General features: G+C 48.4%; 1 protein-coding gene across 1 annotated transcript; it reads left to right on the forward strand.

The window, feature by feature from the left end:
- Positions 1-1,199: 1,199 nt before the first annotated feature.
- Positions 1,200-26,910, forward strand: RUVBL1 (RuvB like AAA ATPase 1). Its single transcript, XM_037524107.2, has 11 exons — positions 1,200-1,436; positions 5,288-5,374; positions 6,163-6,295; positions 12,191-12,342; positions 14,739-14,828; positions 15,601-15,750; positions 17,354-17,417; positions 18,712-18,910; positions 22,274-22,376; positions 25,521-25,612; positions 26,496-26,910. Exons 1-11 carry the CDS (start codon positions 1,296-1,298, stop codon positions 26,653-26,655), a joined length of 1,371 nt encoding a protein of 456 aa, XP_037380004.1. The 5' UTR covers positions 1,200-1,295; the 3' UTR covers positions 26,656-26,910.
- The last annotated feature ends 993 nt before the right edge of the window (positions 26,911-27,903 follow it).

Consider the following 27,903-nt stretch of genomic DNA (forward strand, 5'->3'; position numbering starts at 1 on the left):
TGCTTCATTTAGAAACTAGACTCTTTGCCTCACCTGTATTGTTTCCTAGTTTTTATTAAAGTTCCTTCCCATTAAAGTCTCCTATGTTTTGTGTTGATGCGGCGGATGGCAGAACCCATTTAGAATAGGCAGGTTTGCGGGGCTTGGGCTGCCCCTCTCCCTGTCCTATAACAGTTAGTCTGTAGCCCTTCCTCCTTCACCACCAGTATTTTCCCCGCCAGGAATGCAGAAGTGATGCCTGAGGTACAGCAACTATCTTTGAATCACGAGAACCAAAACTATGTGATAAGGATGGGAGTAGGAAGAAGTCCCTGCACATGCTTTGTATTTCATGTCACCAGAAACACAATCTCCTTGTTTGCTTAAGTTACTGTGAGTTTTGTTTTTTGTTGCTTGAAGACAAAAGCATCCCTAACTGATAATCTAATCGAATTGAGTTTCCAGGTATTGTAGGTGGTTAATGTTACTAGTGTTAGGTCTTGCACAGAGGTCCTATAAGGTTTGCAAAATATCTGGAGAATTTGGCTCTTGAGAGGTGAATTATTTTTAACTGTAATGAAATATACATAATATAAAGTCTACCCTTTAAACCATTTTAAGTATATAATTCAGTAGCATCGGGTATATTCAAAATATTGGAGAACCACCAAGATTATTTCCAGAACTTTTCCATTAGCCCAAACAGAAACTGCACCCATTAGGCAACAGCTCATCATTTTCTCCTCTGCTCAGCTCCTGATAACCTCTGTTTCATTGTTTATTCCTCTGAATTTGTCTATAATATATGTTTCGTATACTCACTTACATTCAGTATCTGTCCTTTCATATCTGACTGGTTTCACTTAACATGCATCTTAGAAAGCGAAAGTCAACACGGAGCTAATAATTCCAACTTCGAAGAAAGGCAGGACTTTCAGATGCGATAACGGAGAGGCCTGGCATTATGAGGAGGACTCCAGGCCCGGATTCAGCTCAACCCCGCATCCAAGCTAAGTCCCCAGCCCCGCGCGCCCGCACTTCCGCGCCACCGGGCCAGAGCAGGAAGCCACAGCTGCGGGGGAAACAAACCCAGGGACACAGCCGGAAGTAGGTGGGCGGAACCTTATCGGCAGCCTCGATGGGCACAGCCATTAGCCAATGGAAGGAGGAGGCGTTCCCGCCGCCACCAATGAAGGGCCGACAAAGGCGGGGCCTGGCTGACCGCCCTAGTAACGGCCGCATGGTAACCCAGGCGCTGGGCGTGGGGTACTAGCTCCTGCTTTTCCACGCTCGCTTTGGTTCCCGGCGTTTGCAAGATGAAGATCGAAGAGGTGAAGAGCACCACGAAGACGCAGCGCATCGCCTCCCACAGCCACGTGAAGGGGCTGGGGCTGGATGAGAGCGGCCTGGCCAAGCAGGCGGCCTCGGGGCTCGTGGGCCAGGAGAACGCGCGAGAGGTGTGGCGGGCTAGCCAGGGAGTCGGGGTCCTGAACAGGGGCACTGCTGCAAAGGGCCGCTGAAGCGGGGGGCTTTGGGCTGGGTTGCGCTGGGGTGACCCACTGCAGTTTCCGCGGGGTAATTAAAACAGGCTGCGGGGGGCAGCGAGGGTGCGTCGCCCCGGGGCTGGGAGATGGCGGTCCCAGAACAGGAGACGACCCCACAGGGGGAGGCTGACTACTAGCTTCACCTCATCGGCAGCAAGTCTTAAGTCAGGCCCCCTCGCCGTGCCATGCTCTCTCTGTTCGCGACACAGGGATCCAGCAGGGAATATAAAATCTCTGCTCTCATGGAGCTTGCATGTTGGTGTGATGAGACAGGCTACTACTAATCAACTACTCTTCAAAATAATTGGTATATTTTGGAGGGGGTCGATTCCTGAGGGACTTTGTCGGCAGTGGTAAGGAATTTGGGTTTTTGAACATAGTGGGAAGCTGTGGGAGGCTTGGGGAGGGAAGTAGGCAATCTTAAAAAGCTAACTTTGGTTCCCAAGGCCTGGGAGCAGAAGTGTCCTTTACCCACCTCCCAGTATTGACCATTCACATTAAATACAGTTTTGCTAGGTGGCAACAGTGCTAAGTCTTTTCAGCCTACATTTAATCACGAAACAACTCAAGTTTTTTGTATTATTTTTTTGCAGATGAAAAAACAGGGTGGGAGAGGTCACTTCAGCTATCCTCTTTGGTAATGGTAATGCTGGGATTTATACTACATGAATTTCTGACTCCCAAATTGATGATCTTTCTTTAGTATTACAACCACCCTCTCACCCTGCTGTACTTCAAGGTCAGATACGGGCCTCTTGGCCTTTGGTGTGGCTCAGCAGCTACAGAAGCCTGCACTTATATGAGGTTCAGATTTCTGTCTCAGCTTAAGACCAAAAAAAAAAAAAAAAAGTTCTCTTGTTTCAATTTTGAGCATCATCTTTCAAAAAGGGAATATTGACAAAGTCAAAGAGACCTCAAAATTTCTCCTTATGCAGCTTCTGCATCCTGAAGACCTGGTACTGCAAGTAGCTGATATGGGTTGATTGCTTCCCAGGTGCCCAGCACTGTGCTAAGCAGCTTTATTTCCAATGTCTTGTCTTGCTTTTCACCTTCACCCTAAAACTTAGTTCTCCCCACTTTATTATGACTTCAGACACACAAAGAAGTTGAAAGACTTGTAAATAACTGTAAATAACTGAATTTCTCAGCATATTATTCTGTTACTTTACTATATAATCTGTTCCTTTATCCACCCACCAATCCACTTTTGCATTTCAAAGTTGCTAATATTAGTATACTTTATCCTTAAACCTTTCATCAAGTGTACCACTATTATGAACTCTGATTTTAGATGAGGAAATTGTTAACATAGGTTAGGTGGGTAGGCCTAGGGACTGTGGCGAAAGCCATTAGCCCTAAAGGTCACTGCAGAGGGAGGTGCAGCAGCCTAAGACCATTTAGCTGGTAGTGGTAGAGCCAGGATTTAATTCCAAGCCCATCTGACTTTAGAATCCACACTCTGATGCTATATGCCTCGGTACAGATGTAAGTTTCCTGAGGCTAGAGTCTGACCAGGTGATATTATATACTCAAACTTGACTCAGAATTTATTAAATTAATGGGTATCCCACCTCAGTTACCAGGCCCAGATGCTTAATACCCTCTCTGAAAAATGAGACTAGGTCATTAGAAGCCCTTTCAGTTTCTACTTTTAAATTTTAGTTTACCGAACATATCTCATGGGCGAGAAGTTGGAGCTTACCTTGAGGAAAATTATATGGAAGAGGGCCTGGTGTGTGAATAAGGGTATATATTCCAAAGTTTGGAAAGTCTCTTCTAGCTCTTGAGTTTCCCAAAGAGGTCCCCATGCTAAGGATTCTGATATCATAGGGTTGTGTGGTGGCCCTGTTATCTTTTGAGAAATGCAACATCTGAAGAATAGCTCCTAGACTCTTAAGGGCCCTGTGCCTTTCAACCGAGTCAGAAATGGAGTAGCTGGCACACCCACATGTGTTCCATGAACACATCTTTTGAAGGACTGTTGTAAGCGTTCCGGGTCCTTCTCCATTGTCTGTGGGAAATAGCGCTAGAGAGGTAAGGTGTGTTCCCAGGACCTGAGAAAAGAGCTGCGGCCTTCCCTACGGCCAGGAGAACCTTTTAGACAGTCGAGTAGTAGGTTATTAAGTCCATGTGAGAAGATTTGTATTATGTAGTCCTGGGATATAAGTACTCAATAAGTGTGACCTCACCTCAGTCCTTTCTAGTTCAATATTCTAAAATATATAACAATTAATTCATCCATTTCTGCAATTTGTGTGTATGCTATTAGTGGCTTAATAATATTCACAAAGTTAGACCATTTAAAAGATAGCAACAAATAATGAAGTGATGTATCTTGAGACACACAGAATGAATCTTAGGGTGCCGCAGGCTTAACTCAGTGCAGCATCTGCTCTGCGGCATTCTGGGATGTTAGCTGGTGGCCAAATGGTCATGCATCTCATCGATTCTTAACCCCACCACGGGTCACTCTGGGAATCTTACTAAGGCTGTGAAGCCTCTCGCTGGAAAAAGTCATGTGTGAACATATACACAGAGTTTAGTTTCCAATTTAATTTCCAATATTAAAATTGTGTGGTCTGCTAGGGTCTGTCCTTGGACCCTAACTCCAATCACAGCTCCCCTTTGTACCCTTCCTGTCCATTTTCCACACAGCAGCCATGTGAGGCCTTCACATTGCTTCCCGGCACAAGGAGAAGAAAATGCAAACTTGGCTGTGGATTCTGAGATCCGAGTTCTGCCCCCTACCTACCTCTTCCACCTCATCTCCCCAGTCTCCTGTTTCCTCTGCTCACCTGGCTTGTCTGTCCCACGGTCGTACCAAGCTCCAGTGGTTTGAATTCAGTGTTTGTTGTACCTGAAACACTAACTCACCCTGCTCAGAGCTTCATGTATCAAGGACAGTGTGATCAGGGAGGTTTTCTCAGGTCACTCACGTTTTCTCGAGTAATTTCTGCCCCTACCTACTCCTTCTCTGTTTTTCGTCATAGTCGTGGTCTTGTGCAGGTAGAACAAGAGCTCCGTAAGCACAAGGCTGTCTTGTGCTGTCCTGCTTCCAGTGCCTCGAGCTTCTGCGAACTGACTCAGTGTCCAGTGTTAGCTGAATAAGAATATGAATTGTGGGCCTCCCTGGTGGCGCAAGGGATTAAGACGCAACCTATGAAGCAATCCACAGCCACTGCAGCACAAGTTCGATTCCCGGCCAGCCAAGGAGCAACCCACATGGTGCAGCAGACCTCTCCTGGCTCGCCTGCTGCTCCCCTTAGCAGGGTACTTCTGCCAATCTGCCTGTTCTGTTCCCCGCTCTGTCTCTGGTGAATCCTCTCATCCCCCGCATCTCTGGCCTGTACCCCAGCTCTTGTATGCATAAGTAAATAAATCTTTAAAAAAAAATATGAATTGTGTGGACAGAGACCGGACTTTTCCTCCATGAAACTTTTTTTTTTGTTGTTAAAGATTTATTTATTTTATACAAGAACTGGGGTACAGGTCAGAGTCGCAGGAAGGTGAGAGGATTCACCAGAGACAGAACAGGGAGCAGAACAGGCAGACTCACTGAAAACACTGCTGAGGGGAGCAGCGGGCGAGACAGGAGAGGTCTGCTGCGCCCTGTGGCTATCTCCCTGGCCGGCGGGGATGCAAACCCACGCTGTGGAGGCTGCAGACAGCTTCACAGCGCTGTACTCAACCCGCTGTGCCACCGGGGAGGCCCCATATGAAACATTTTAATACTGATTTATTATTTCTTTCCATGTGGTGTCTAGGCATGTGGTGTGATAGTAGAATTAATCAAAAGCAAGAAGATGGCTGGAAGAGCTGTCTTGTTGGCAGGACCTCCTGGAACTGGCAAGGTACTCCTTTTTCTCATTTTAAAAAATCTACCCAAGAGAATGATCCTTATGTCTAAGCCAAATTGAATTTGTGTCTTAACTAGTCTTTATTTAGCTAAATAGGTTATATGTATGTTTTTTTAAACTAATGTGCAGTAATACAATTGAGTGGCTAAAATCCCTGCTTCTAAAAAATTCAAATTATCCTGGCTGACCTCCAGAGAAAAGAGAATGAAGTCCTTGGAGGGGTCTCACTGTCTCCATAATTTGTCCTTTATCTCCTTCAAGTCCCTGCGCTTTGGAAATCCACTACTGGCCTAGGGCTTTAGAAAATCTCGGGGGTGACATCTTACTTGAGGGGGCAAGAAAAGCAGTCAGCAAACATTTTCTCAAATACTAATTTCACCCATCATTATGTTGGCTGTGCAAGAGATGGGGGGGGGGAAAGAATTAGAGACATGATTTTTATCTTCAAGGGGCTTCCAATCTTTCCATGAAGGAAGAGGAAAGCATGGCAGCGGGGCTGCCCCAGTGGAAAGTAAGCTGTAGGGTATTGACTGATCTGAAGTGCAGCTGGGGTTTGAGCAGGACTGGCATTGAGGGCTGGAAAGCGGGGTGCATTGAGTTGGGAGAGGATTTGCTTTTGTGGGGAAGAAAAACTCTGCAGAAATCATCAAGTGTTTATTGTGCCAAATGATAGTAAAGGACTAGAGTTTCAGTTGCTTCTGGTTAATAGTTTTTATAGCATGTTTCTGAATTATTACATTTTCATGAATGTAAGCCACGTGCCTTTCCATTGTTTTCTGTAGACAGCCCTAGCCCTGGCCATTGCTCAGGAGCTGGGCAGTAAGGTCCCTTTCTGCCCAATGGTGGGGAGTGAAGTTTACTCGACGGAGATCAAGAAGACGGAAGTGCTGATGGAGAACTTCCGCAGGGCGATTGGTGAGTCTTGCATTTGTGGGAGGAACCATTGTGATGAAGCCTCTTCACTGTGCAAATGACTTGGGTTTGTTGTACTGCTGTTTGGCACCTTCGTTGTGATCTGTGCCAGAAAAACAAAGACCCACCTTTTCTGATGGAAATCCTTTAGAATCAGCAAATGTGGGCCCGGACTGTGGTTCTTCACCTGACAAAATAGATGTGGCTATGTTGTGATTTTGTAAAAAAAAACAGGTCAGATTTTCTGGTAGCTTTCTCGTGCCTTTAGAGATGACTGCCACTGAAAAAGTTTGGACTTAAGCCAAAAGCTGTGTGTGTCATGCTGCCAGAGCACCCCAGTCCTGGCTGTTGAGCTAGAAGAATTGTCGCCTCTCAGATGAGGAAGCCATGTGAGGGCCGAGCTTTGAGGCTTGTGTGCGGCGTGGAGCTACAGTCCCCTTAAGTCCATTGCTCTTCATTGATTATAACCTGTCACGCCCCCCAGGAGGTTATCAATCTGCATCTTGCATTTGACAAAACAGAGTCTCAGAACAATGGTGACCCCATTCATAAGTAGCAGAGCTACAGCCTGAGCCTACATTTTCTGATTCTTTCTTCTTTCCTGAATATTTGCCTCTTGCCAGCCGGGACTTCTGGGGATATGTACTAGCCTCATTTATGATGGTCTTGTTCTGGGAAAATCCCAATTTCCCTCAGATCCACTTGTAGAAATAACTGGTTCCTTTTAAGCTATTAGAAAATGTCTGCTGTGTCTGCACCTGGGCAAGCTAGTCTCTAGACTGTGCTGGCCAAGTCAGGGATCTGGAGGACAGGGCACAGTGCGGGCCTGCTGTACAGCCCCTTCGGTTGTTAAAGCAAAGGAAGCATTTTTGAGAAGGAAATTTACTAGAAAATTGGGAGGAAATCATGAAAGTTTAAGAAAGAGTAAATTTGTCTAACCTAGAAAAAGTAAATTTGTCTTCTCCTCAAGGACTAGCATCTAGTTTAGAGTTAGGTCAGGTAGGACCTTAGGCCTTGTTTGGGCTGGGGCGTATTCCTAAGGGAAAGAAGCAGCGATTGGAGAATGGTTTCAGCTTTACCAGAATCCCCTGGCCAAATTCCCCTAGGGAATTTGACAGAAAGGAGAGCCAGGGTAAAAGCAGGGAGACCTTGAGGAGCTGAGCAAGAAATGCTGGTGGCTTGGATCAGGGTTGGCAGTGGTAGAAGTGGTTGGATTCTGGGTCGTTGATAGTAGAGCGAGCTGACATGACTTCCTGAAGGATTAGATGTGGCGTCTGAAAGATGAGATGAGGAAGATTCCCAGGCTTTGCCATTTTTTTTTTTTTTAAAGATTTATTTGTCATTTATGTAATAGCTGGGGTATAGGCCAGAGGTGCGGGAGGGTGAGAGGATTCACCAGAGACAGAGTGGGGAGCAGAACAAGCAGACAGACCGAAAGCACTGCTGAGGGGAGCAGCGGGCGAGACAAGAGAGGTCTACGGCACCATGTGGGAATCTCCCTGGCCTGGCGGGAATTGAACCGGCGCTGCAGAGGCTGCAAGCTGCTTCACAGTGCCGTGCTCAGCCACCTGCGCCACCAGGGAGGCCTCGGCTTTGCCATTTTTAGAAGTGGGGTATGAGTAGGGGGAGTGAAGGCTGGGTGCTCATTAAATACTAAGGGCACAGTGGCAGCGTTTATCTTTGTAGCCCCCGTTCCTCACACGTGATATGCCAGGAAAGACTGAAATTTTTCTGAATGAGAGAAGGGTGGAATTTAAAGCAGATAAAAAACAAGTCTTCAGCTAAAGAAAGTCAGTGTCTGGCTGATAGATGCATTTTATTTGATTTACATCTTGCTTGGTTTTTTTTTTTTAATATATTTTGTGTTGGTTACCAGTAGTTAGAAATTGGGAGATGTCATAAAGCCTTTCTGGCTTCTTGAAAGAAGCTTGCATTCCCCCCTCAGAGCGGCCTTGCACCCAGCATGCTGAGGGCGCCTGAGACTTGCCCCGCATCTTTGTTCCCCGCCAGGTTCCCACAGGTGCTGGAGTTTGGGGCTCAATTGGAAAGATCGCGAACTATGTCTGAGGCTGCATTTTGTGTTGTGCTGACTACTGACTTTTTTAATTGTAAAGTATTTCTTATTGGATATGGTTTTTGCCATGAAACATTGGAATTTGGGGTGCCTATTTTAAAGTGAGGTGTAACATACACATGGAAAAGTGTGTTAAACACACCTGTCATTTAATAATCAATTGTGAAGAAAGAGCACATGCACTCAGCTCGGGCTGCAGCGCCACCCAGCCCCCGTAACCCCGTGCACGCCCACGATTAGGAGGGTGATGGGCACTGGCTTCTGTGGGTCTCATCTCTCTGTATTCTCATCCGTGTCTCCACATTGTGTGGTTTAATTTTGCCCTTTTAAAATTTTATCGTGGCAGAACCTACTTGAGGTGTGTCTTGCTTCTGTAGGATTGCTTATATTTGTGGGGGTCTCCCAGGGTTGTTACAGGTCGTGCTGACCTTGGCCTTACCACTTTACATCAGGTCTGGAGTCAGGATGGAAATGGCCCACAAGACCCTCTTAAAAGTTTAAAATCTTTGCATACTTCTTAAAAACGTAATGAACATGTGCCAGTGGCGTTACTTACGTCGTAATGAATGAGATAAACCATGAGAGGTTACAGCTGGCTCACTTCTGAGTAGTTTCAAAATATATTTTTCTTTGTTGGAATATTCATCCTCCAGCAGCAGCTCCACCTATGAGAAGAATGTGTTGCTATTTATTCAGAAAAGATTTTCCTGACTTTGATAAAATCTGACAAAACTGATCTTCTCATGTGTGCGTGTGTTTGGGCTGTTTCAAGGTAACTTAAGTGCTTTAAAATTTGAAAAAAATAGAGATAAATTTCCTTGGCATCTGTTTTGTGACTTGCCATTTTTGAGGGGAGGGGGCGTGCAGTTCTTTTGATGGCAGCAAGGTGAAGGGAAATTTCTTGATCCTGCCACAGAAGAAAAAGGCACGCCATTGACTCTCTTCAAAAAGGAGCTCTGGCCATCTTCCTCCGCCTTTGAATTCCTGTGAAGTTGGCAGAGGGGGTGGGGAGGAGTGGTAAGCTGACCAGAAATAAAAAGCAAGGAGTCTGTGCTGTTTCCTTGACGTGATGAAGGTCCCTGTCAGGGATTTAGAAACCTGAGCTGGCAGATGAAACCCGTGTCATTTGTGTTGTCGATGCCAGAGACAGCGCCAGCTCAGCCCCTTTTCTGGCTCACAGCCGGTTTCATTGTCCGTCAACCACATCCCCTGCCTGCTTGTCAGCACAGAGCAACTTCTAAACAAATATGGGGACTAGTGAGAGACGAGAATGCCTTTCTTCCCACTTCAGGAATTTCATGTCACGGTCTAACAGTAGTATAGGAAAGCTTTCCATTTGAGGGAATTTATCTCTGGGATATAAAGGTTTTGATTAAAAAAAAAAAATCAAAGTTCATTTTAAAAGGACAGAATTTTCCAAGTTTGTCACAATCTTTGATACGTTTCATATTGCTTGGAAAATTTTTATCGTGATGTTCAGGAACTAAAAATGTGGTAAGGAAAGTGAAATATAGACTGTCTTTTGGGGCTCATCCAGAACTTCCATTTGTAGGCTGTCAGGTTGTACGAAGGTAGACTAAGACATTTCCTTAACTTCACTATCTGAGAGAAGCTGTGCCCCGATTGAGTTTCTGGGGAAAAAGGCAACCAACCCAGCGATAAGATAATGACCACACTTGAAAGTCGGAAGTGATTGGGAGTGTCTGGCTTCCCTGGCAGTGCTTCTGTGGGCCAGGGGGTGTCTCCGTATCATAAGAGAGGTGATTTAACGATGAGGACACCATATCAGGGCTCCCCGCCATCAGAAGAAGTTTCTGTTTCCACATTTGTGAGTAGAAAGGAGTCCTTGATTCATTCTTTAGGTGAGTGGCTCTCAGCCGTGGCCTGAGGCTCTGGGGAGCTCTAGACTGGGAATGATGAGTCCCCGGGGGCCTGGCAGGCAGAGTGACTTAGAATGGTTTTCTTGTTCATGTTTCTAGGCTCTCTGAAAATAGATTTAATAACTGGTAACTTATCTGTGGCAGGACTATGGTTTTGGAGAAAGCTGTTTGTATTCCTTGAGAGTCTGGGTGTGTGTGCACGTGTGCCTGCATGTGTACAGATGTACATGAGTGATTGAGTGTGTGTGTGTCATGTGTATTTCCAAGGAAGCTGTGTTTAGTGATGCACAGTCGTCTTAAATCTTCATTTATTTTTTTAAAGATTTATTTATGCATACAAGAACTGGGGTACAGGCCAGAGGTGTGGGGAGTGAGAGGACTCACCAGAGACAGAGTGGGGAACAGAACAGGCAGACTGACCGAAATACACTGCTGAGGGGAGCAGCGGGTGAGGTAGGAGAGGTCTGCTGTGCCGTGTGGGTCTCCTCCCTGGCCGGCTGGGGATCAAACTCATGCTGCAGTAGCTGCAGACAGCTTCACAGTCTGCGTCTTTACCCCTTGCGCCACCAGGGAGGCCCCAATCTTCATTTATTAATGAGTATCATTGGTTTGTCAGAAAAGCCCAATTTGTTCTTAGTTGAATGTAAGCGCTTTTTGTTTTTTTAAAAAAAGAAATATTTTTTGGTTTTTTATTAAGGTTTATTTATTTATTTATGTAAGAACCAGGGTACAGGCCAGATGCATGGTAGGGTGAGAGGACTCACCAGAGACAGGGAGCAGAACAGGCAGACTGATGAAATACGCTGCTGAGGGGAGCAGCGGGCATGACAAGAGAGGTCTGTTGTGCCATGTGGGACCCTCGCCGGCCGGCCGGCCGGGATCAAACCAGCGCTGCAGAGGCTGCGGACAGCTTCACAGCACGGCGCTCAACTGCCTGCACCACCAGGGGAGGCCCAATGTAAATGTTATTAAAGCATTTATATATCTAATATAAATAGCAGAAGTCACAAGTAAATGAGTTTCCATAAAGTCACATACTCATGTAACCAGCACCCAGATCGCGAAACAGGCCTCATTCCAGAAGCTCCTATGTTCCCTCTAGTCACTTCTCCCTGTTGCCCTGAACCAGCAGGCAGAGAATTGTCTATTCTGACTTTGGAGGGAAGAAAGGTTGATCTAGGCCCTCAGCCTGTGGACAGTTTGCAGACGGCTAGTCAGGTCTCTGCAGTCCTTGTGAGGGTGGCCGTTGTGGGGGTAGAAAGAGTGTGTCAGCAAACTCTCTGGTCCGGAGTTTTGTTGTGTGCAGGGAGGAGTCAGTGAGGTCAAAAATGTGGGATGGAAGGGTGCTTCAGGCAGCAAAAACATTGTATAAAAAGGAGGTCATGTTCTAAAAATTAGTCTGACAATAATTCTTACTTTGTTGTTGACAACAAACATTTATTGAACAACAAGTTTTGGTGATATTTGGAATGAGGAGAGCCATTTGCCTTCATGTATACAAATTTTAAATCTATGAATGAGAGTCTAAAATGCAAAAGATCAGGGCACATGTAGTTGCTACTTTATGGAGTCGAATGATTTAGGTTCAGGGCCCAGATTAGAGGCTACAGCTGCAGGGCACTCTTGATGGGTAATCACATCTGAATGTCAACGTTTGAAACAAGTGTGAAGCCACAGCTTGTTTGTCTAGTTCTAAATTTGAACCTAGAAATGTCCTAGGAATGCTGAAATAATTCTGTTTTTCTGCTTTTTGAATAGCTGCTCCAGTTTTCCTTAGTGTTTGTAGCGCTTTTCTCCCCAGAATGACACTCCAGCACATGTTAGTCTGGTTGACTTATCAGTTCTTGTGACACAGAAGTTTTGTGGCTAAAAAATATTTGTCCAGAGAGAGAAAGAATGAGAAAATTCTGCTTCTGTCCAGAGCTCATCTGCGGTCTCTTTCAGGGCTGCGGATAAAGGAGACCAAGGAGGTTTATGAAGGCGAAGTCACAGAGCTGACTCCATGTGAGACAGAGAACCCCATGGGCGGGTATGGCAAGACCATCAGCCACGTAATCATAGGACTCAAAACAGCCAAAGGAACCAAGCAGTTGAAAGTGAGTACATGTTTGTGGACTCTTTGCTCTTGCCTGAAAAGCAAGGCTGTGTGGCTTTGGGTAGGTAGTGTAACCTCTCTGTGTCGCAGTTTCTTGCTCTGTATACTATGGGTGATGATGTAGAAGATAAGAAGTTACCCTCAGACCATGGAGCAAGTTAATTTTTTTTAAAGATTTATTTATTTATGCATACAAGAGCTGGGGTACAGGCCAGAGATGCGGGGGGTGAGAGGATTCACCAGAGACAGAGTGGGGAACAGAACAGGCAGACTGACCAAAATACACTGCTGAGGGGAGCATCAGGAGACACAGGAGTCTGCTTTGCCATGTGGGTTGCTCTCTGGCTGGCCGGGGATCGAACTTGCGCTGCAGAGGCTGCAGATTGCTTCATACTGCGGTGCTTAACCCCTTGCGCCACCAGGGAGGCCCCATGTAGCTAGTTAATTGTCAGAGGGGGCTGAGTCCTAACTGTTCTTCTGCCTACCCTCCAACTTGCTGTGTCACCTGTGGAAGTTGGTTGAGCTCTCTGTGCTTCCGAAGCCCATCTATAAACTGTGGTAGATTGGCCATGTAATTTCTCCATCTTTGCTCCCTCTGTAATTTTATGCTCCTTTGATTCTGTAAGGTGGTTTCTTGGTCACTGCTTTATGGTGATCATAAAAATGTCACTTCTTCACAGGACCATTTGTCTTTCTCCTAACAGGGTTTCCATCTTAAGAACTTGCGTCTGCAGATATCTTTTAAACCTCCCTCTCATCTCTTCCATCCTATATTAATTAGATTTCTTAGTAGGATCTGCCACCTTTCCAGTAATTACATCTTCAGTCAATTCATTTGGGAAATTAACCGATATAAAAATGCTTGAGGGGGGAAAAAAAGAATGTATACTCGCCAATTCAGGACAGATAAAATGAGGCATGTAGTTTAAATCTCAGCTATCCATGAGGCTACTTTGCACAGTTTAAGAAAATAGCATAAGGGAAAGGTGAATTTTATTTCCTTACAAAAGAAGTACTTATTGCTACTTGGTGCACATGTACAAGATAACCAGATGACCAAGCCTAGAGGCTTAGTGGAGATTTTAAGTCTGAAGGAGGACACCATGCTTGCCGACATTATCCAGTGCCTCCGTCATGCTGGGCCCCATGCTGGGTGCCTGCCACCCGCTGTCCCTGTGTTCCTGGGTGCTCTGAGAGACATTGGTCCCTACCCAGCCAGGGAGGCTGAACCTGGCCTTGTTCCTATGATTACTGTTTGTAGCAATTCTATGGAGATGGAATTTTGAATAAAATTCACCTATTGTAAGTGTAAAATTCAAGGAATTGTCATCTGTTTACAGCTGTACAACCTTCACTGTGATCCAGTTTTATAATTTTATCACCCCAAAAAGAAACCTCATACCCATATACAGTAGCTCCACATTCTACCAGATTCCCCGGTAAACTTTCTGTTTCTACAGATTTGCCTTTTCTGGACATTTCAGTAAATGGAATCCCATAGTAGGTGTCCCTTTGTGTCTGGCTTCTTTCACAGAGTCCTGGGTTTTTATTCTTTGGTTCTGAGACAAAGTCCAAGTTTTTCCCTACCACAGCCACAATCATAGAACATAACTTTCCTTGATGTTTAACCAGGAGAAACTCATTTCTAAATACTGGCTCCATACAAAGATGTTGTCCTAGACTATTGGACGGCCCAGATCTGGACAATCTGCAGGAAAGCAGCAGTTTCCAAAGTGCTCGTTTCCTGGAGATGGAAGTAGACAGAGCTCAGGCCGAACATTGGGGTTTGACTACAAAGACTTGGGAAAGACACTGGTTTGAGTTTCCCTCTGAATCTTACACATCTGTGTCCACATCTGGGTGCTGTTATAGATGAGGAAGCTGAGGCTCAGAGAGCCTTGTTCAAAATCAGGCCTGCAAAATGCCAGCCGGAGGGGAAGTAGGTTCTAGAAGGTGCGGCAGCTGCAGAAAGTTCCACCCCACCACCTACTGAGGAGAGCAAAGGTTTGAAGCAAGAATAACACTCTGAAGAGGGGGGTTGTTTAGGGTCTGTGAGCCCAGCGACAGTGCAGGCCCCACCAAAAGGCAGCAAGACCATATTTTCCAGTTTGTAACCTTGTAAGTAAGGGAAGGAGGACAGTCTCTGCTTGTGCCCCTCTCGAGTGCTGGTGTGCTTACTCCTGCTTTGTCTCTGGGACACCCAAGGCCCCAAAGTCGGTCTCTCTGACACACACACACACACACACACACACACACACACACGTGTGCATACTCTTGGTATGTCATGAGCTACCTCTGATCTCTTAGGGAAAGGTGCTCATAGAATGTCAGGAATAAGTATAATATGTACTACAGATCTGGACTCTACGCTTCATTTGTTTTCTTTTTTTTTTTAAGTTGGACCCCAGCATTTTTGAAAGTTTGCAGAAAGAGCGAGTAGAGGCTGGAGATGTGATTTATATCGAAGCCAACAGTGGGGCCGTGAAGGTAATACCATGGGTAGCTCACCACGAGGAGACTGAGATGACAGGAGACGTTTTCTTGGGGGAGGGAGGGTGAGCTTTCTTAGGGAGACGCCAATGGAAGGTCAGCAGTTGACCCTTTCTGTTTAATAAAGTTTGCTTCCCCTTTATCTTCATTCTTTAACCTTCTCATGATTAAAACAGACAGTCTGTTAGAAAAATACTACAACTTGTTTAGAGGTGGAGTACAGGGGGAGAAAGCAAAACAACTGTAGTCATTTTCAAATTGAAATGTGCAGTGTATTTAATCTTCCTTTTATCTCTCTGGTATTTTCTTCCCAAGATATATGCATGTGGAAAGGAATGCTGCATTAGTTGGCATTCTTTTTATATCTGATTTCCAGTGTCCTGTACAGTGTTCCTCACTGTTTAATGGATGAGCATAATACTTCATATCATACAATAAATCACCCACCTACAAAAGAGTCTGAACCGCTCCCTCCGTCTCCAGTTAATCTACTGGATTTGCCCTTTATCGGGAATTGCATACACTTAAAAGAGAGGAGGAAAAAGATTCTTGGAGAAAGTATCAGGTGTTTTTCACCTGGGTTTTTGGAGCCCAGTGATGAGCAGATAGCACCCTTCTTGGCGGCGCGGGAGTGGGGCAGATTTGGGAGTCTGAGCAGGCTGTCAGGCCCGCAGCGGGGAACTGAGACCTTTATCTCACTTAGCTGCATGCCATTTGGGGACTTGGCAGCGAAAACGCACCAGGCGCTCAGGTGTCTCTCTTTTCGCAGAGACAGGGCAGGTGTGATACCTACGCCACAGAATTCGACCTTGAAGCCGAGGAGTATGTGCCCTTGCCAAAGGGAGATGTGCACAAGAAGAAAGAAATCATCCAGGACGTGACCTTGCACGACTTGGATGTGGCCAATGCACGGCCCCAGGTACCGCCTGGCTGCGGAGCGCTGGCCCGATCCCCTTTGTGTGCACGGAGGCTGCACGAGTGAATTGTCAGCGTCCCGCTCGCTTCTAGGGGCAGACGGTCCTTTTCTGTCTGTAATGTTCAGCAATTAACATCGACATGAGCTGCAAGGGACGCCTTTGTTCCAATTCAAATGCTCCAGTCACAGATGATTTCATTGTATTGTTCTTGTTCCAGCCTGGCTCTGGCCCTGAGCTACCCGCTTCTCTGTGGCTTCTCTCCAGCAGCAGGCACCCGGGCGTCCCTGGGTGTGGGCGCGGGAGGCTGGGGTGCGCTCTGAGCCCCTCGTGGGGTTTTGGGAACCTGACAAAGCTGTGTTTTCCCTGCTCAGCAGCAGCCCCAGGCCTTGAGCTTTGGGTGGCGCTGTATCTGCTTGTGCTGAGCCAGTGGGTCTTGTGCCTTGACTGGTCAGATGTGGGAAGGATGTTATTTCCTTCTGATATTTCTGGGAAATGTGTGATTTTGAAAACCCAGCTCTTCCCTGCTGTAGTCTTCACTTTGGCTTCCTTTTTTAGCCAACTCTAGACTCGCAGGGAATAGACTTTCTGACTTGTAGTTTGATGCTTGTGGGTTTTGCCCCATGGAACCTTGGTCAAGAGATAGAGCACCTAGAGCCAACAGGTCCCCCAGTCTGCAACAACTGTCCCCGAAGTGACCTTGTGGGAGCCTTTTGGCTTAGAGAGAGTGCTAGGCTGAGAGTGGAAGCCAGGAAGTGTGCCCCTCTGACACCCCAAGCTCGGCCAGTGGTCACTGTGGTCCCCATGATTCCTGTGATTTAGGGCGCTCTGCCGCCCCCTCTGAAAAGGACACCCTAGTTCCTGCCAGGCTGTGTGCTGAGGCCCTGGTGTTGGTGTTCAGGAGCCCTTACTGCCTTTTACTGATGAGTGTTTAGTGAGCGGTTCTGGGTCCTGGCACCCAGTGACCAGCAGGTGCTCGCTAATGTGGGATCAGTGACAGAGGCTCATTCCCCTGGTGACCTAACTAGAGTTAGGGATGGCGTGCTAGACTTTGCAGGGCCAGATCTGGACTAGGCAGATGCGACTGTGTAGCCAGGTCGCATGAGGGGAGACACAGGAACATCACAGGCTATGTCCTTACATTTACTTAAACGGTCCATCTGTCCCTAAGGGTACTGGTGCGTGGGGATGGGGTCAGGGGTCACGCTCGTTGATTAAGAGCTTCCTAGGAAAGAGGATACTTTTCCTGGCCAATGGACTAGAATCCATACAACCATCATCATAGAAGAGTTTGGGTGGAGTTTGGGTGTTCCTGAAGGGGTCGTAGTTCTGTGGCAGGGGGAGGCTGGAGCAGACCCCTCAGAGCTTAGACTTCCCACAGAAGGGCTTTTGTTTAATATTTGCAGGTCTTGGGAGCCTGTAAAAACTTCTCTGTGTTTAGAAGTTCCTCGAGTTTTCCAGTGGAGGTCTTTTGGGGTCTCTATACCTCAGGACCCCATATTGAGTTAACATTGGAAACTGGTGGATTTGCAGGAGTGGGGGTGGGGGGGTATGAAGCTTTTGCAGCTGCCCTACAAAGCAGGGCTGACTCTATGCGTCTTATCTTAGGGGGGACAAGACATCCTGTCCATGATGGGCCAGTTAATGAAGCCAAAGAAGACAGAAATTACAGGTAAGAGAAACTAAACAGCAGGGCCGGTGGGCAGGACGCCGAGTTGGTTTCTGAGATTCTGTGAGTCCCTGAGCCTGAGTGGATGCCTTGCTTGGCAGAGCTTTCTTCCTCTGTGTTCAGAGCCTGACTTTGTGCAAAGCACGCCATGGGTTCTCCCACCCCACGTGCTAGCGCCTCCCTGGACGGCACTTGTTATCCTTGCACTCAGACGGGGGCTGGCACCGTCTCCGGACCCGTTGGGGTCCCGGATCTGTAGGATGCCTCCTACCAGGGCAGCCACGGCAGTCTCTGCCGCCTTGGAGACCCCTTGCTGCCCTCCCCTGCCGACCACGGGGCTCTCCAGCCAGCGCTGCTCGGCCTCCCCCGCAGGTCCCAGGGCGAGGCAGAGAGCATGGCTGCTCCCTCCTGAGCCTGTAACTCATCCTGCTTCTCTTCTCCCACCTGTACATCTCCCTTTTCTCTCATTACCACCTTTGGCGTTGTTACCTTAAAATGTTAAAGAGTAAAGCATCTGCTCTCTGTAAAGGTTTAGCCAGTGGAACTCTCTGAGCCCTTTGCATCTGCATTCCTGAGACCAGTTTCTGCCTCATGGCTGGGGCGTAGGCTCTGCATCAGGCCTCCTCGTTCTGTGCTTGTGAGCAGCTTCCTCCTGATGACAGTGCAGGCGCCGGTTTGGAAAACGAGAAAAAACTGACCTTAGATGGGTCATTTAACCTGAGAGAATCTTGTCCCTTTTGGAGCTGAGATTAGACGTTTCATTCCTCACAGGATTCCCCCCTAGGGATTCCAAGTGCACCGTCATCCTTTGTCCAGGCACTTGATTGATTGAAAGTTAATTAACCTAAGCTTTGTCATACTGCCCTAAAAAAGGGCCATTTACTAAGTACAGAACTGCAAAATTATGTATGAAAACTCACTTCATCCAGGGCCCCAGACCCCAGTGTCTCTGCAGGCTGGCAGGGAGCGGTACTGGGAGGGTGTGAGCTATACGGCTTGGTGGGGCATGTAACGGACACTCCCATGCGTAACTTTGGAAGATCCTTGTCTAAACCTAACAAGACACATATTCCGGGGAGCTGTCAATTCTGTGACCCTTTGGTGTGATTATCTCTGTTTTCAAATGTTGAAACTGAAGCCCGGAATGGGGACTGAATCTGGTGGGGGAGGGGTGACAGAGTTAGTAGTAAAACTAGGCTCCTGACCTGGGTCTGGATTGAATTGGGATGGGGGGTGAAAGGTGACACTGAGAAAAGTTCCCCTCCCCTGACCTGGCTTGTCCATCGTCACATTCTAGATAAACTTCGAGGGGAGATCAACAAGGTGGTGAACAAGTACATCGATCAGGGCATTGCGGAGCTGGTTCCTGGGGTGCTCTTTGTTGACGAGGTTCACATGCTGGACATCGAGTGTTTCACTTACCTGCACCGGGCCCTGGAATCTTCTATTGCCCCTATTGTCATCTTTGCATCCAACCGAGGCAACTGTGTCATCAGGTAGGCTGAACTTTTTGACCTTCCATCTAAATCACTGAAGTACTTTAAATTCATAATGCCATGACTCAAGAGGGTGTGAAAGGAGGTCATGGTCATCTTGAGAGAAACAGGCCTTCAGAGCTGCATTGGGCACCACCCTCAATCGGTCGGGCACCAGAGGCCACAGCCAGCCTCTCTCTGAAGTGAGGGTCTCCCATACTGCCCCTGGTCATTCAGTCGATGTGCAAAGTAAGGTCAGATGGGCTGGCCTTGGGTGACATCGCCTGCACTAATTTCTGCCCTCTAGGAGGTGTTAGTGGCTTCTTTGTCCAGGTGAGGAAATGGCATAGCCGCATAGCTTGCCCCTGGTCATGAAGATAGGTAGGGTAAGAATCCTGGGCTTTGTGATAATGAAGCATTAATAAAATCAGAGCCCCAGAGACTATGTGCTTCTGGCAAGGTGATAGGGATCTGGAAAGAGACCCCTGAGCCCCTGAATATTTCAGCACAGAGCTGGAGCCTTACTGAGTTTGGAACCTAAGCTGCTGATAAACTTGGTCTTGGTCCCCTGTGTGAGGGTAGGTCAGATCCAGCTAAGCAGGTTCCTGATGGGAGCTTGTTTCCGTTGAGGTGAAGAGCTGTGCTGCTGCTGCTGGGTCAGGCCCGCCAGTCCCTCCTCAGGTGGTCTCTGTTGCTTAAATTCAAGTTCATGTGGCAATATCTTATAGTTGCTTTTTGAATCCCTGTAATTCTGTCTTGACAAGACTGTAGTCAGGTGTTTTCTGCAATCTCTTAGGCAGAAGGCAGCTGGTTCTGCAATCTTGCCAGAAGGTGCAGGCCAGCCTTCGGGAGAGGAGCATGGCTGTCGGGGCTGTCTGGGAACCCAGCATCTCGGTTGCGCAGACTTTCCTTGCTGGACTGTGGTTTGTTGGACGTTCCTTTTCAGTCTGACAGCTGGTGAAAGGGCTCAGCCTGGACAGATGGCGCCCCCTGATGGGAAGCTCTGCTAACAGTCTCCCCTTCACAGTAGATAATCCAGTCCCACATGGGCGCCACCCCCCCCCCCCCCCCCCCCCCCCCCCGCGCCACCCCCGGTTTCTGGCAGGAGTAAGATCTCAGAGTACCTTTTCTGTTCCATCTCATCCAGAAGGAGGGAGCACAGAAAGGTGACTATTATGGCTGCTTAGTGATTGCTGTGCTCCAAGAGTTTCTTGTGGATCACGCCCTGTCGGGAGCCCTGGGGAACGGGCTCCTGCAGTGACACCACCTCTCGTGTCTGGCATGGTGGAGTTCCAGAAGCCATTTCCTACCAGTGTGTTTTATAAAAGAGACTTGGTGTCAAAGATTTATAGCTTGGGCAGATTTAAAAACTATTTGTCTTTAATTCCTGAAAAAAGTCTTAGCAGTCTTAAATAGACTTTTTGTTCAAATTTTTATCTTTTTGGACTCAAAACTACAAGAAATTTTCTTAATGCATTCTGACAAATTCTGTTCTTTTCAAGTTTGCTGAGGTCACCTCTCATTTTCCTTCAGCCTTTTCATCTTTAGGCTCCGCATTGTTTGTGTCTAAACTGAGGATGATTTATCACGAGGGTCCGAGAGAGATGAGATATTTTAACCTGGCAAAGTTGGTCTTTGAAAGATTTCCCAAATACGATTTAAAAGTCCTCCATAGAATTAAATACCTAAAAATTAAATGAAGTTTTTAAAGGTTATTTTGCTTTATGTGAAGATTGCAGGCATATCAAATACCAAGATTAGACTAACGAGAGAGATTAATCTTTATAATGCTTCCATGTTGCTATTTTTAGAAATTTTTGTTGCAGGAAAAGATGTTTTCTCTAAAAGTTATCTTAATATTTTTATTTGCTGCTAGGTTATTTTCCTAGTAATGTTGAAAGGTCTTTTTTACATTATATTTATTTTTCAATTTTAATTCAAATGCTATAATTCATGTACCAATTTTTTTGAATTGCTTTTTATTGTAAAATGCACACACATGCATTTGCCATGTGAATTATTTTTAAGTGAACGATTCAGTTACATTCATGATGTTGTATAACCATCACCTCCGCAAGCCTGAAAACTTTTCCATCCCCCCCAAAGATAAACTGCACCCATTAAGCAGTGAGTCCCATATCCCCGCCCCTGTCCCTGGAGAATTGAGTCTACTCCATCTGCAGGGACTGCCTGGTCTAGACATTTCCTGTAAGCAGAATCTTGCACTACCTGCCCTTTTGTGACTGGCTTCTTTCACTTGGCATAACGCTTTCAGGCTTCATCCTGCTGTAAATGCATCAGAACAGCATCTTATTTCTGCAGTAATGAAAATACATTTGTGCTTTGACTGACTGGATAGAATTTCAACAGATAGGGTTTTTTTGGCTGATGTCACATTTTGTTGAGAGTCTAGTTATATTTGAAACCATATATTCTGATATTAACAATTAAATCCAAATGAGCTGCCTGGTTCTTTGTTATATTGCTGAGCTATGACCACAGGGATGCCAGAAACCGTGTGGAAGACCTGCTGCTGCGATGCTCCTGCCCCAGCCCTTTGGGCGGCTGAAGCCTGGCCCCCATGCCACCAGGTCTGCCCAGCTCACTTTCTGTCAGGAGCCTGGTGCATTGCAGTTCTGTGGGGTGGTGGGGCTCCTCCACTGGGCTTGGCTAAGGATTCAGGAGAAAAAGGGATGGCAGTCATGATTGGATAGTAATGCATACAAAGGAAAGCCTTCCAGTGCTTTATTAGTAATCAAGGAAATGCAAATTCAAGCCAGGTGTTCGTTACCCTTCCTTTCTCCAAACCATTAAGGCAGGAAAGTATTTAAGACTTGCTGATAGAATACCTGGTAGTGCACTGAGATCGGGTCACTCGTGTTGCCATGTAAATGAGGACATTCATTCATTCAAATAGAGGCTCAGGGTGTGCCAGGCACCACCAGAGTGGCTGAGGAAATGCACACAGCTGTGTGCATAGAACTGTTCATCAGACATCATTCATAATAGTAGCAACAACTGGAAATTACCTAACTGCCCAACAATTTGGGTTTAGTAAAAATGCTTGCGTTATTAAAACTGAAGGAACATGGAGAAAAGCAAAGATAGTTATGTACTTAAAATAATTTGAAAAATATGTACATGAAAGTTATCTAGGAGAATATTTTAAAATATGATTTTAGGTTTGTTTTTCTTGAAATTTCCTGTGGTATTGATATTTGCTGAAACAACTTCGCTAAAGCTGTCTTTGATGCCATGAAAGATACTGGCCCTGGCTCTGACTGGGGATGGGAACTAGCTGCCTGGCCGTGGGGGCACCGCAGCTGTGTTCAGTGTCCAGGTTGATGTCAGAGGCCTGGGTGATGTGACCATTCTGCCCTGCAGGGGCACCGAGGACATCACCTCTCCCCATGGCATCCCTCTCGACCTTCTGGACCGGGTGATGATCATCAGGACCATGTTGTACACTCCGCAGGAAATGAAACAGGTGAGCCTCCTCCCCGCTCCTTGCTTTCTTCTCTCTTTTTGCTCCAGTGTTCCAGGCAGCTCTACAGATACGTGTCAAAGAATCGAGCTTGGCTCTCATTTACTGCCCGTCCCAACCCTCAGCCGCAGCCTTGGGCGAGTCACCCAGGGGTCTTGAATCCTGCTCTTCGCTCTACCCCCTCTTGCTCAGATGGCCTCCTTGTCAGTGAGTGGACTGACTTCTTCATGGCCTCTGCCTGGACCCTCTCCTGGGACAAGAGCATAGTGCCTCTTTTAAGACACGGTGCCAGCCTGTGGACATGCTTAGCCCACATTCCATTTGACCCCCAGGACCCATGAGGTGGGAGAGCTATTATCATGTCATCCTCAAAGATGAGGACATCAAACTTAGGCTAACTAATTCCTAAAGCTCGTCCAAGTTCATAAAGCTTGTTGGTGATCAGTAGGTGACAGCTGATTGACTGGAATCCAGGTGGTCTGGTGCTGAAGCCCAAGTTCTTCATACTGGTCCACAAGCCTCCCACCTGCTAGAAATACCGCTGTTGTGGCTAGATTCCTGGGGGCAGTTTATCTGCTGGGCTTGTCCTTTTAGAGCTCTCAGGGCCTCTCCTGGGCCCTCCCCGGCAGTCCCCCTGCTCACCTCTGGCATGTGCAGCCTGGCCTTGCCGACATTTCTTATTAACCAGCACCCTGGAGCACCATGGTGACGCGTGGAGTGGAGCTCTCCTTTCATACCCAGCATTGACAGGATACCAAAGCACTTATAGTTCATAGTGGGGACTGCGTGCATTATTTAGGAGATAGTGTCAATGGCTGGGGGCCTTGTCACCAGATAATGGTCTCTTGCTTGTGGATGAATGCTAGGTTGACGCCGAGGCATTCATTGAAAAGAAGCAGAAGCAAAGAGGAAATTGGTCCCTCCGCCATCCTTACTGTTGGGACTGGAGTCCTGTGTCCTCGGGAGTGGCAAGCCCCGCACACTCGGTCAGAGCACTTCATGGCCGAGGGACTCATGCAGTTTGGCAGGCCTCTGAGCCTCAGCCTTCTGGTGCAAGGAATGATCTTCTCCTCCTTTCAAGGCTGTGGTGGAGGCTGAGTTACACAATAACCAGGGGCCGCCGTGCCTGCCCCCTGCAGTTACTATTCCTGATAGGACCTGCAGCGGCTTCACAGGCTCCATGAGGCCCTTACAGCAGCTTTCAATGCTAGCCCGAGTTTGAGGCTTGGGAAGAAGGAGGGTCTCATGGTCACAGAATAAGCTGCAGAGCTAGGGCCCCCACTCAGCCAGTTCACCTCTGCTGCCTCCATTGGGCCCAGAGCCCACTAGCTGCCCCAAAATGTTCTGTGTTGTGCCTCGAGAGCAGTGACTTCTGACAGGGTCAGCCAGGAAACCCTCTCCGCAGGCTTTTCAAGGCTGAGCCAAGGACGGCGCTGCCAGAACTTGGGGTGTTTTGTTCTGGCAGTGCTAGGGATAACCTTTCACTGGGGCCTGGGGTAGATTTGTTTAAAAAAAAAGTGACTGTAACTTGTATATTCTGTCATCGGTGCTGACACCCTCATAAACCATCCCTGCAGGTTATTAAATGATTAAAGATCTAATTCATGGCCCATTGCCAAGAGTCTGAAGCAGGGTTCCCGATGGCTCTGACCCTCTGAGAGAGTGAGCACGGCATCCCTGACCTCTCTGGGGCGGCCCTTCCTCTAGGCAGCTCGCTGTGCTCCATGCTCAGGCATGGTGCTCCCTCTGCCTGGGCTCCAGGGCTAAGTCCTGGCATCTCCCTAGAGTTTCAGAAGGCCCCTGGACATTATTCTTGGCAGGACCTGAATGTTTTCTCAGTCCCCACTGTCACTGAGAAGCTTTCTTTGCAGTGCACAAACCCGTGGGCCCTGCCTGTCACGGTCAAAGGGGACTTCTGTGGATGGAGTGGGGAGCAGGGACCACCTGCTCCTTTCCTGTTATTCTTCTGACCATCCAGAAGCATCCCTGCTTGGCTACATTTGGCTTTGGACCCCAGATGGTGGGACCCCTCCTGCACACCCAGGCTGCCCCCTGGCTGAACAGATGTTTATATGGCCTGTGAAATATTTGAATAATCTGCTGGTGTTTAGATATCAGGACATTTCATTCAGAACTATGAGTTCTGTGTCTCTGGACAAAATCGAAGACCTTCCTGCTAACACCTGCCTGGCAGCCCTGATGGCACTGGTGGCTGCGGCCCCACGCCCTTCAGCCCAACTCACTCCTCAGGACAGGCATGCTGGCTGCCTTTCCCTGTCACAGCAGCCAACATGCTGCCCCCTGAGAGTCAGCACCACAGAACTCCCTGCCCCTGCTCGCCTGCCCACGGGGGCTGTGCCTGAGAGCAGAGGGGCCAGCTGAGGTGTCCACCTCCCAGCCCCAGGCTCCCTGTTCCTCTTTAGGCTTTAGCTGGGGCCAGTTTTCCCTACTTCTTACGCCTCTACCTCGGGTGTGTTTTTATGGCTTTAATTTAAACAAGGGCTTCTTGATATCTTGTTTACGAAGCTGCCAAAGTGAAAAATTCCTGTATTATATGAGGCTCGAAGTCCTCGAGTTATCTCGGCTCCGCAACACACAACATCATTATCCCGGCTGCCCCTTATCACTCAGTGCTGCTGCGCCTGCGGAGCCGGTGCCACTCGCGCTCCTGCGTCCCCGCCGCCAGCTGCCTCCCTTCAGCTTGACCGGGATCTTCTAACGGCAACAAGCGTCAGCCTCTCCTTGATAGATTAGATATCTCCCGGTGATGTTCTGAGGGCTGTAAATCTTTAAAAGTAACTTTTTTGATTTATTTAACCATTGTATTTATCAAGCAAATAAAAATTGTCTCTTGCTGCCCGAGTGTATGCAGTGGCGGTGCCCATGCTGGAAAGGAGGGCGCGCGCCCCTGAAGAAGCTGGCGAGTTTGGGCAGCGCGCAGAGCTGGGAGGCGGGAGCTGGGCCTGGCACGCGCACCCCCAGGGTGCACAGCTGGAAGGTGGCTCACCTGGGACTCATTGGCCGGCGCCCAGGGGCTCAGCCTTGCCCTACCTCCGCATTGGGCCTCTGCTGTTGTTACGTGGGATGAGCAACACTGAACAAAAGTGCTTGGGGTGACACTGCTGATTGTTTTCTTGCCTCCAAAAGATTATTAAAATCCGAGCCCAGACAGAGGGGATCAACATCAGTGAGGAGGCGCTGAACCACCTCGGGGAGATCGGCACCAAGACCACGCTGAGGTGAGCCGCCCCCCGCCCTGCGCTGAGATGCAGGCTGGGACGTCGAGGCAGGTCCCGGCTCAGGGCACAGGACCATGCCTGTCCTTACCTGGTGTGATGGGTCTTGTGTCACTCAGAGACTGTGTGGAGGGGATGGTGTCTGGAAAGCTAGCGTGACAGTCGGTCCCCGTCTGGGGAGTAGCTCCCCACTGGTGGAGTATGGCTGACCCAGGCCAGGCCTCTCAGCAGAGCTGGTGGAGAGAGGAGGGACCGGGCTCTGGCGGGTTGCTCGCTGGTGGGCCGCCGGCTGCTGTTTCCAGACCTGGTGGGTGCTAGCGAGGTGCAGGCTGCGTGGCAGAGAAGTACAGCCATGGGTCACCCACGCTGGAAGCCGCTGTCCGGAGGAGCGCACTGTCAGCGTCCTGACTCCTTGTGAAGTCCTGCCCTCACTGGATAGCCCCCTATTTCCCTTCGTCATTCCTCTTCTGAGGCGGAAGCGGAATGGCAAACTGCTTTGGGTAGAGTGGTGCTTTTCAAACGCGCACATGCTGTGCCTTTGGCAGGTGCCTGTGCCCTCCTTGGGCCGTTCATTTCCCTGCCAGGCCCGTGTCCTGATGTGGACCATGCAGGACCCCGCCTGGTACCTTGTGGGTCTCAGTTTGTGGTCCCTACTCAGGGAGAGCACTTAGACTGCCAGAGATTGCAGGTGGCACCTCCATGCTACTGATTTCTGGCCCCATGGTGCGCGTGACCACAGCACTGAGCAGTGGCCACTCTCCCTCTCCTGTCCTGCTGTGTCTGCAGCAGCAGCAGCAGCAGCTGTCACTGGGTGCGGCCGTCTGCCCATCTGGGAGGGGACTCCCATCCGTGGTCCCTGTTCACTCCTGGTGCCTATCTACCCCAGGTACTCGGTGCAGCTGCTGACACCGGCCAACTTGCTCGCCAAGATCAATGGGAAGGACAGCATCGAGAAGGAGCACGTGGAGGAGATCAGCGAGCTCTTCTATGATGCCAAGTCCTCAGCCAAGATCCTGGCTGACCAGCAGGACAAGTACATGAAGTGAGCGCCGAGGGCCTTTCTGTGAGGAGAGACTGGCCAGCGTGCCAGCCTGCGGCAGGCGGTGGCCCCGGGCTCTGTCCCCACTCGGGGGTGGCCAGCAGCATCGTCAGCCCGGTGGGAAGTGTTCTTTTACTTATCAGAGTGTCTCCTGTGGTTGCTCAGAAGGGACTGACCTGACGAGTTTTCTAATAAATTCTTCATAGGTTATTTTGTTAGGGTCTCCTTAAATAATAATAATAATAAAAGATTTTCTATTTTAGGACAGTTTTTGACTTAGAGAAGTCCTATAAAGATAGTGAGGAGTCCCGAGACCAGCAGTGCACCCACAGACTTGTGCCGTGCGCTGCCAGTGAGCCGGGCTGAGCTTACTCCGTGCTACTCAGCTCACTGGTGCTGCCTCAGCTCCTTATTGTCACTTTCCTGCTCAGGCCGTCATCCGGAGGCCACCTGGCATTAGTCTCCTCTGTCCTTCGGTTCCTCTCAGCTGTCAGTTTCCTTGTTTTAACAACCTGGACAGTTTGAGGAGCTGCTTGGGATTCTGTGGAATATTCCTCAGTGGGACTTGTTGATTCTTGTTCTCCTGATTAAGGTGGGGTTGCTAGGAGGAAGACCCCAGGGGTGCAGTTCCTTCCCATCACGCCACATCAGGGTCATGTGCTGTCAACGTGCCATACGACAGTTGGTGCTGACCTTGACCGCCTGGCTGGTGTCTCTCCTCCCCACTTTCCAGGGGAGGCGCCCCTGCCCAGCCATGTTTCAGGGGAACGTGCCCATCTGAAGGCGGAGCAGCCACGTAAATCATTTGGAACTCTTCTGGCTCGTGGAGTTGCTGTGGACTCAGCTATCTTATTGAGTCTGTTGCTCAAGTTGGCCCAGTCTGAACCACTGAGAGGTCTTGCCATTGGCTCCCGTGTCCCTTCAGCCTCTCCCCATCACTGTGACTACGTCTCTCAGGGCTACTGAGAGGGAGAGGAAATGGCAGCACGGGAAAGACATTCTTGCTCTCTCTCTTTTTTTTTTTTTTTTAAAGATTTATTTTTATTTATTTACACAAGCACTGGGTACAGTCAGAAGCGTGGGAGGGTGAGAGAATTCACCAGAGCCAGAGCGGGGAGCAGAGCAGGCAGAAGGACCGAAGTACACTGCTGAGGGGAGCAGCGGGCAGCAGGAGAGGTCTGCGCGCCATGTGGGACCCTCCTCCAGTGGCCGGGGAGCAGCCGGGGATTGAACCAGCGCTGCAGAGGCTGCGGGC

Source organism: Talpa occidentalis, unplaced genomic scaffold (genome assembly GCF_014898055.3).
Source record: "Talpa occidentalis isolate TD23 unplaced genomic scaffold, MPIMG_talOcc4v2.1 talOcc4.10, whole genome shotgun sequence".
Lineage (NCBI taxonomy): Eukaryota > Metazoa > Chordata > Mammalia > Eulipotyphla > Talpidae > Talpa > Talpa occidentalis.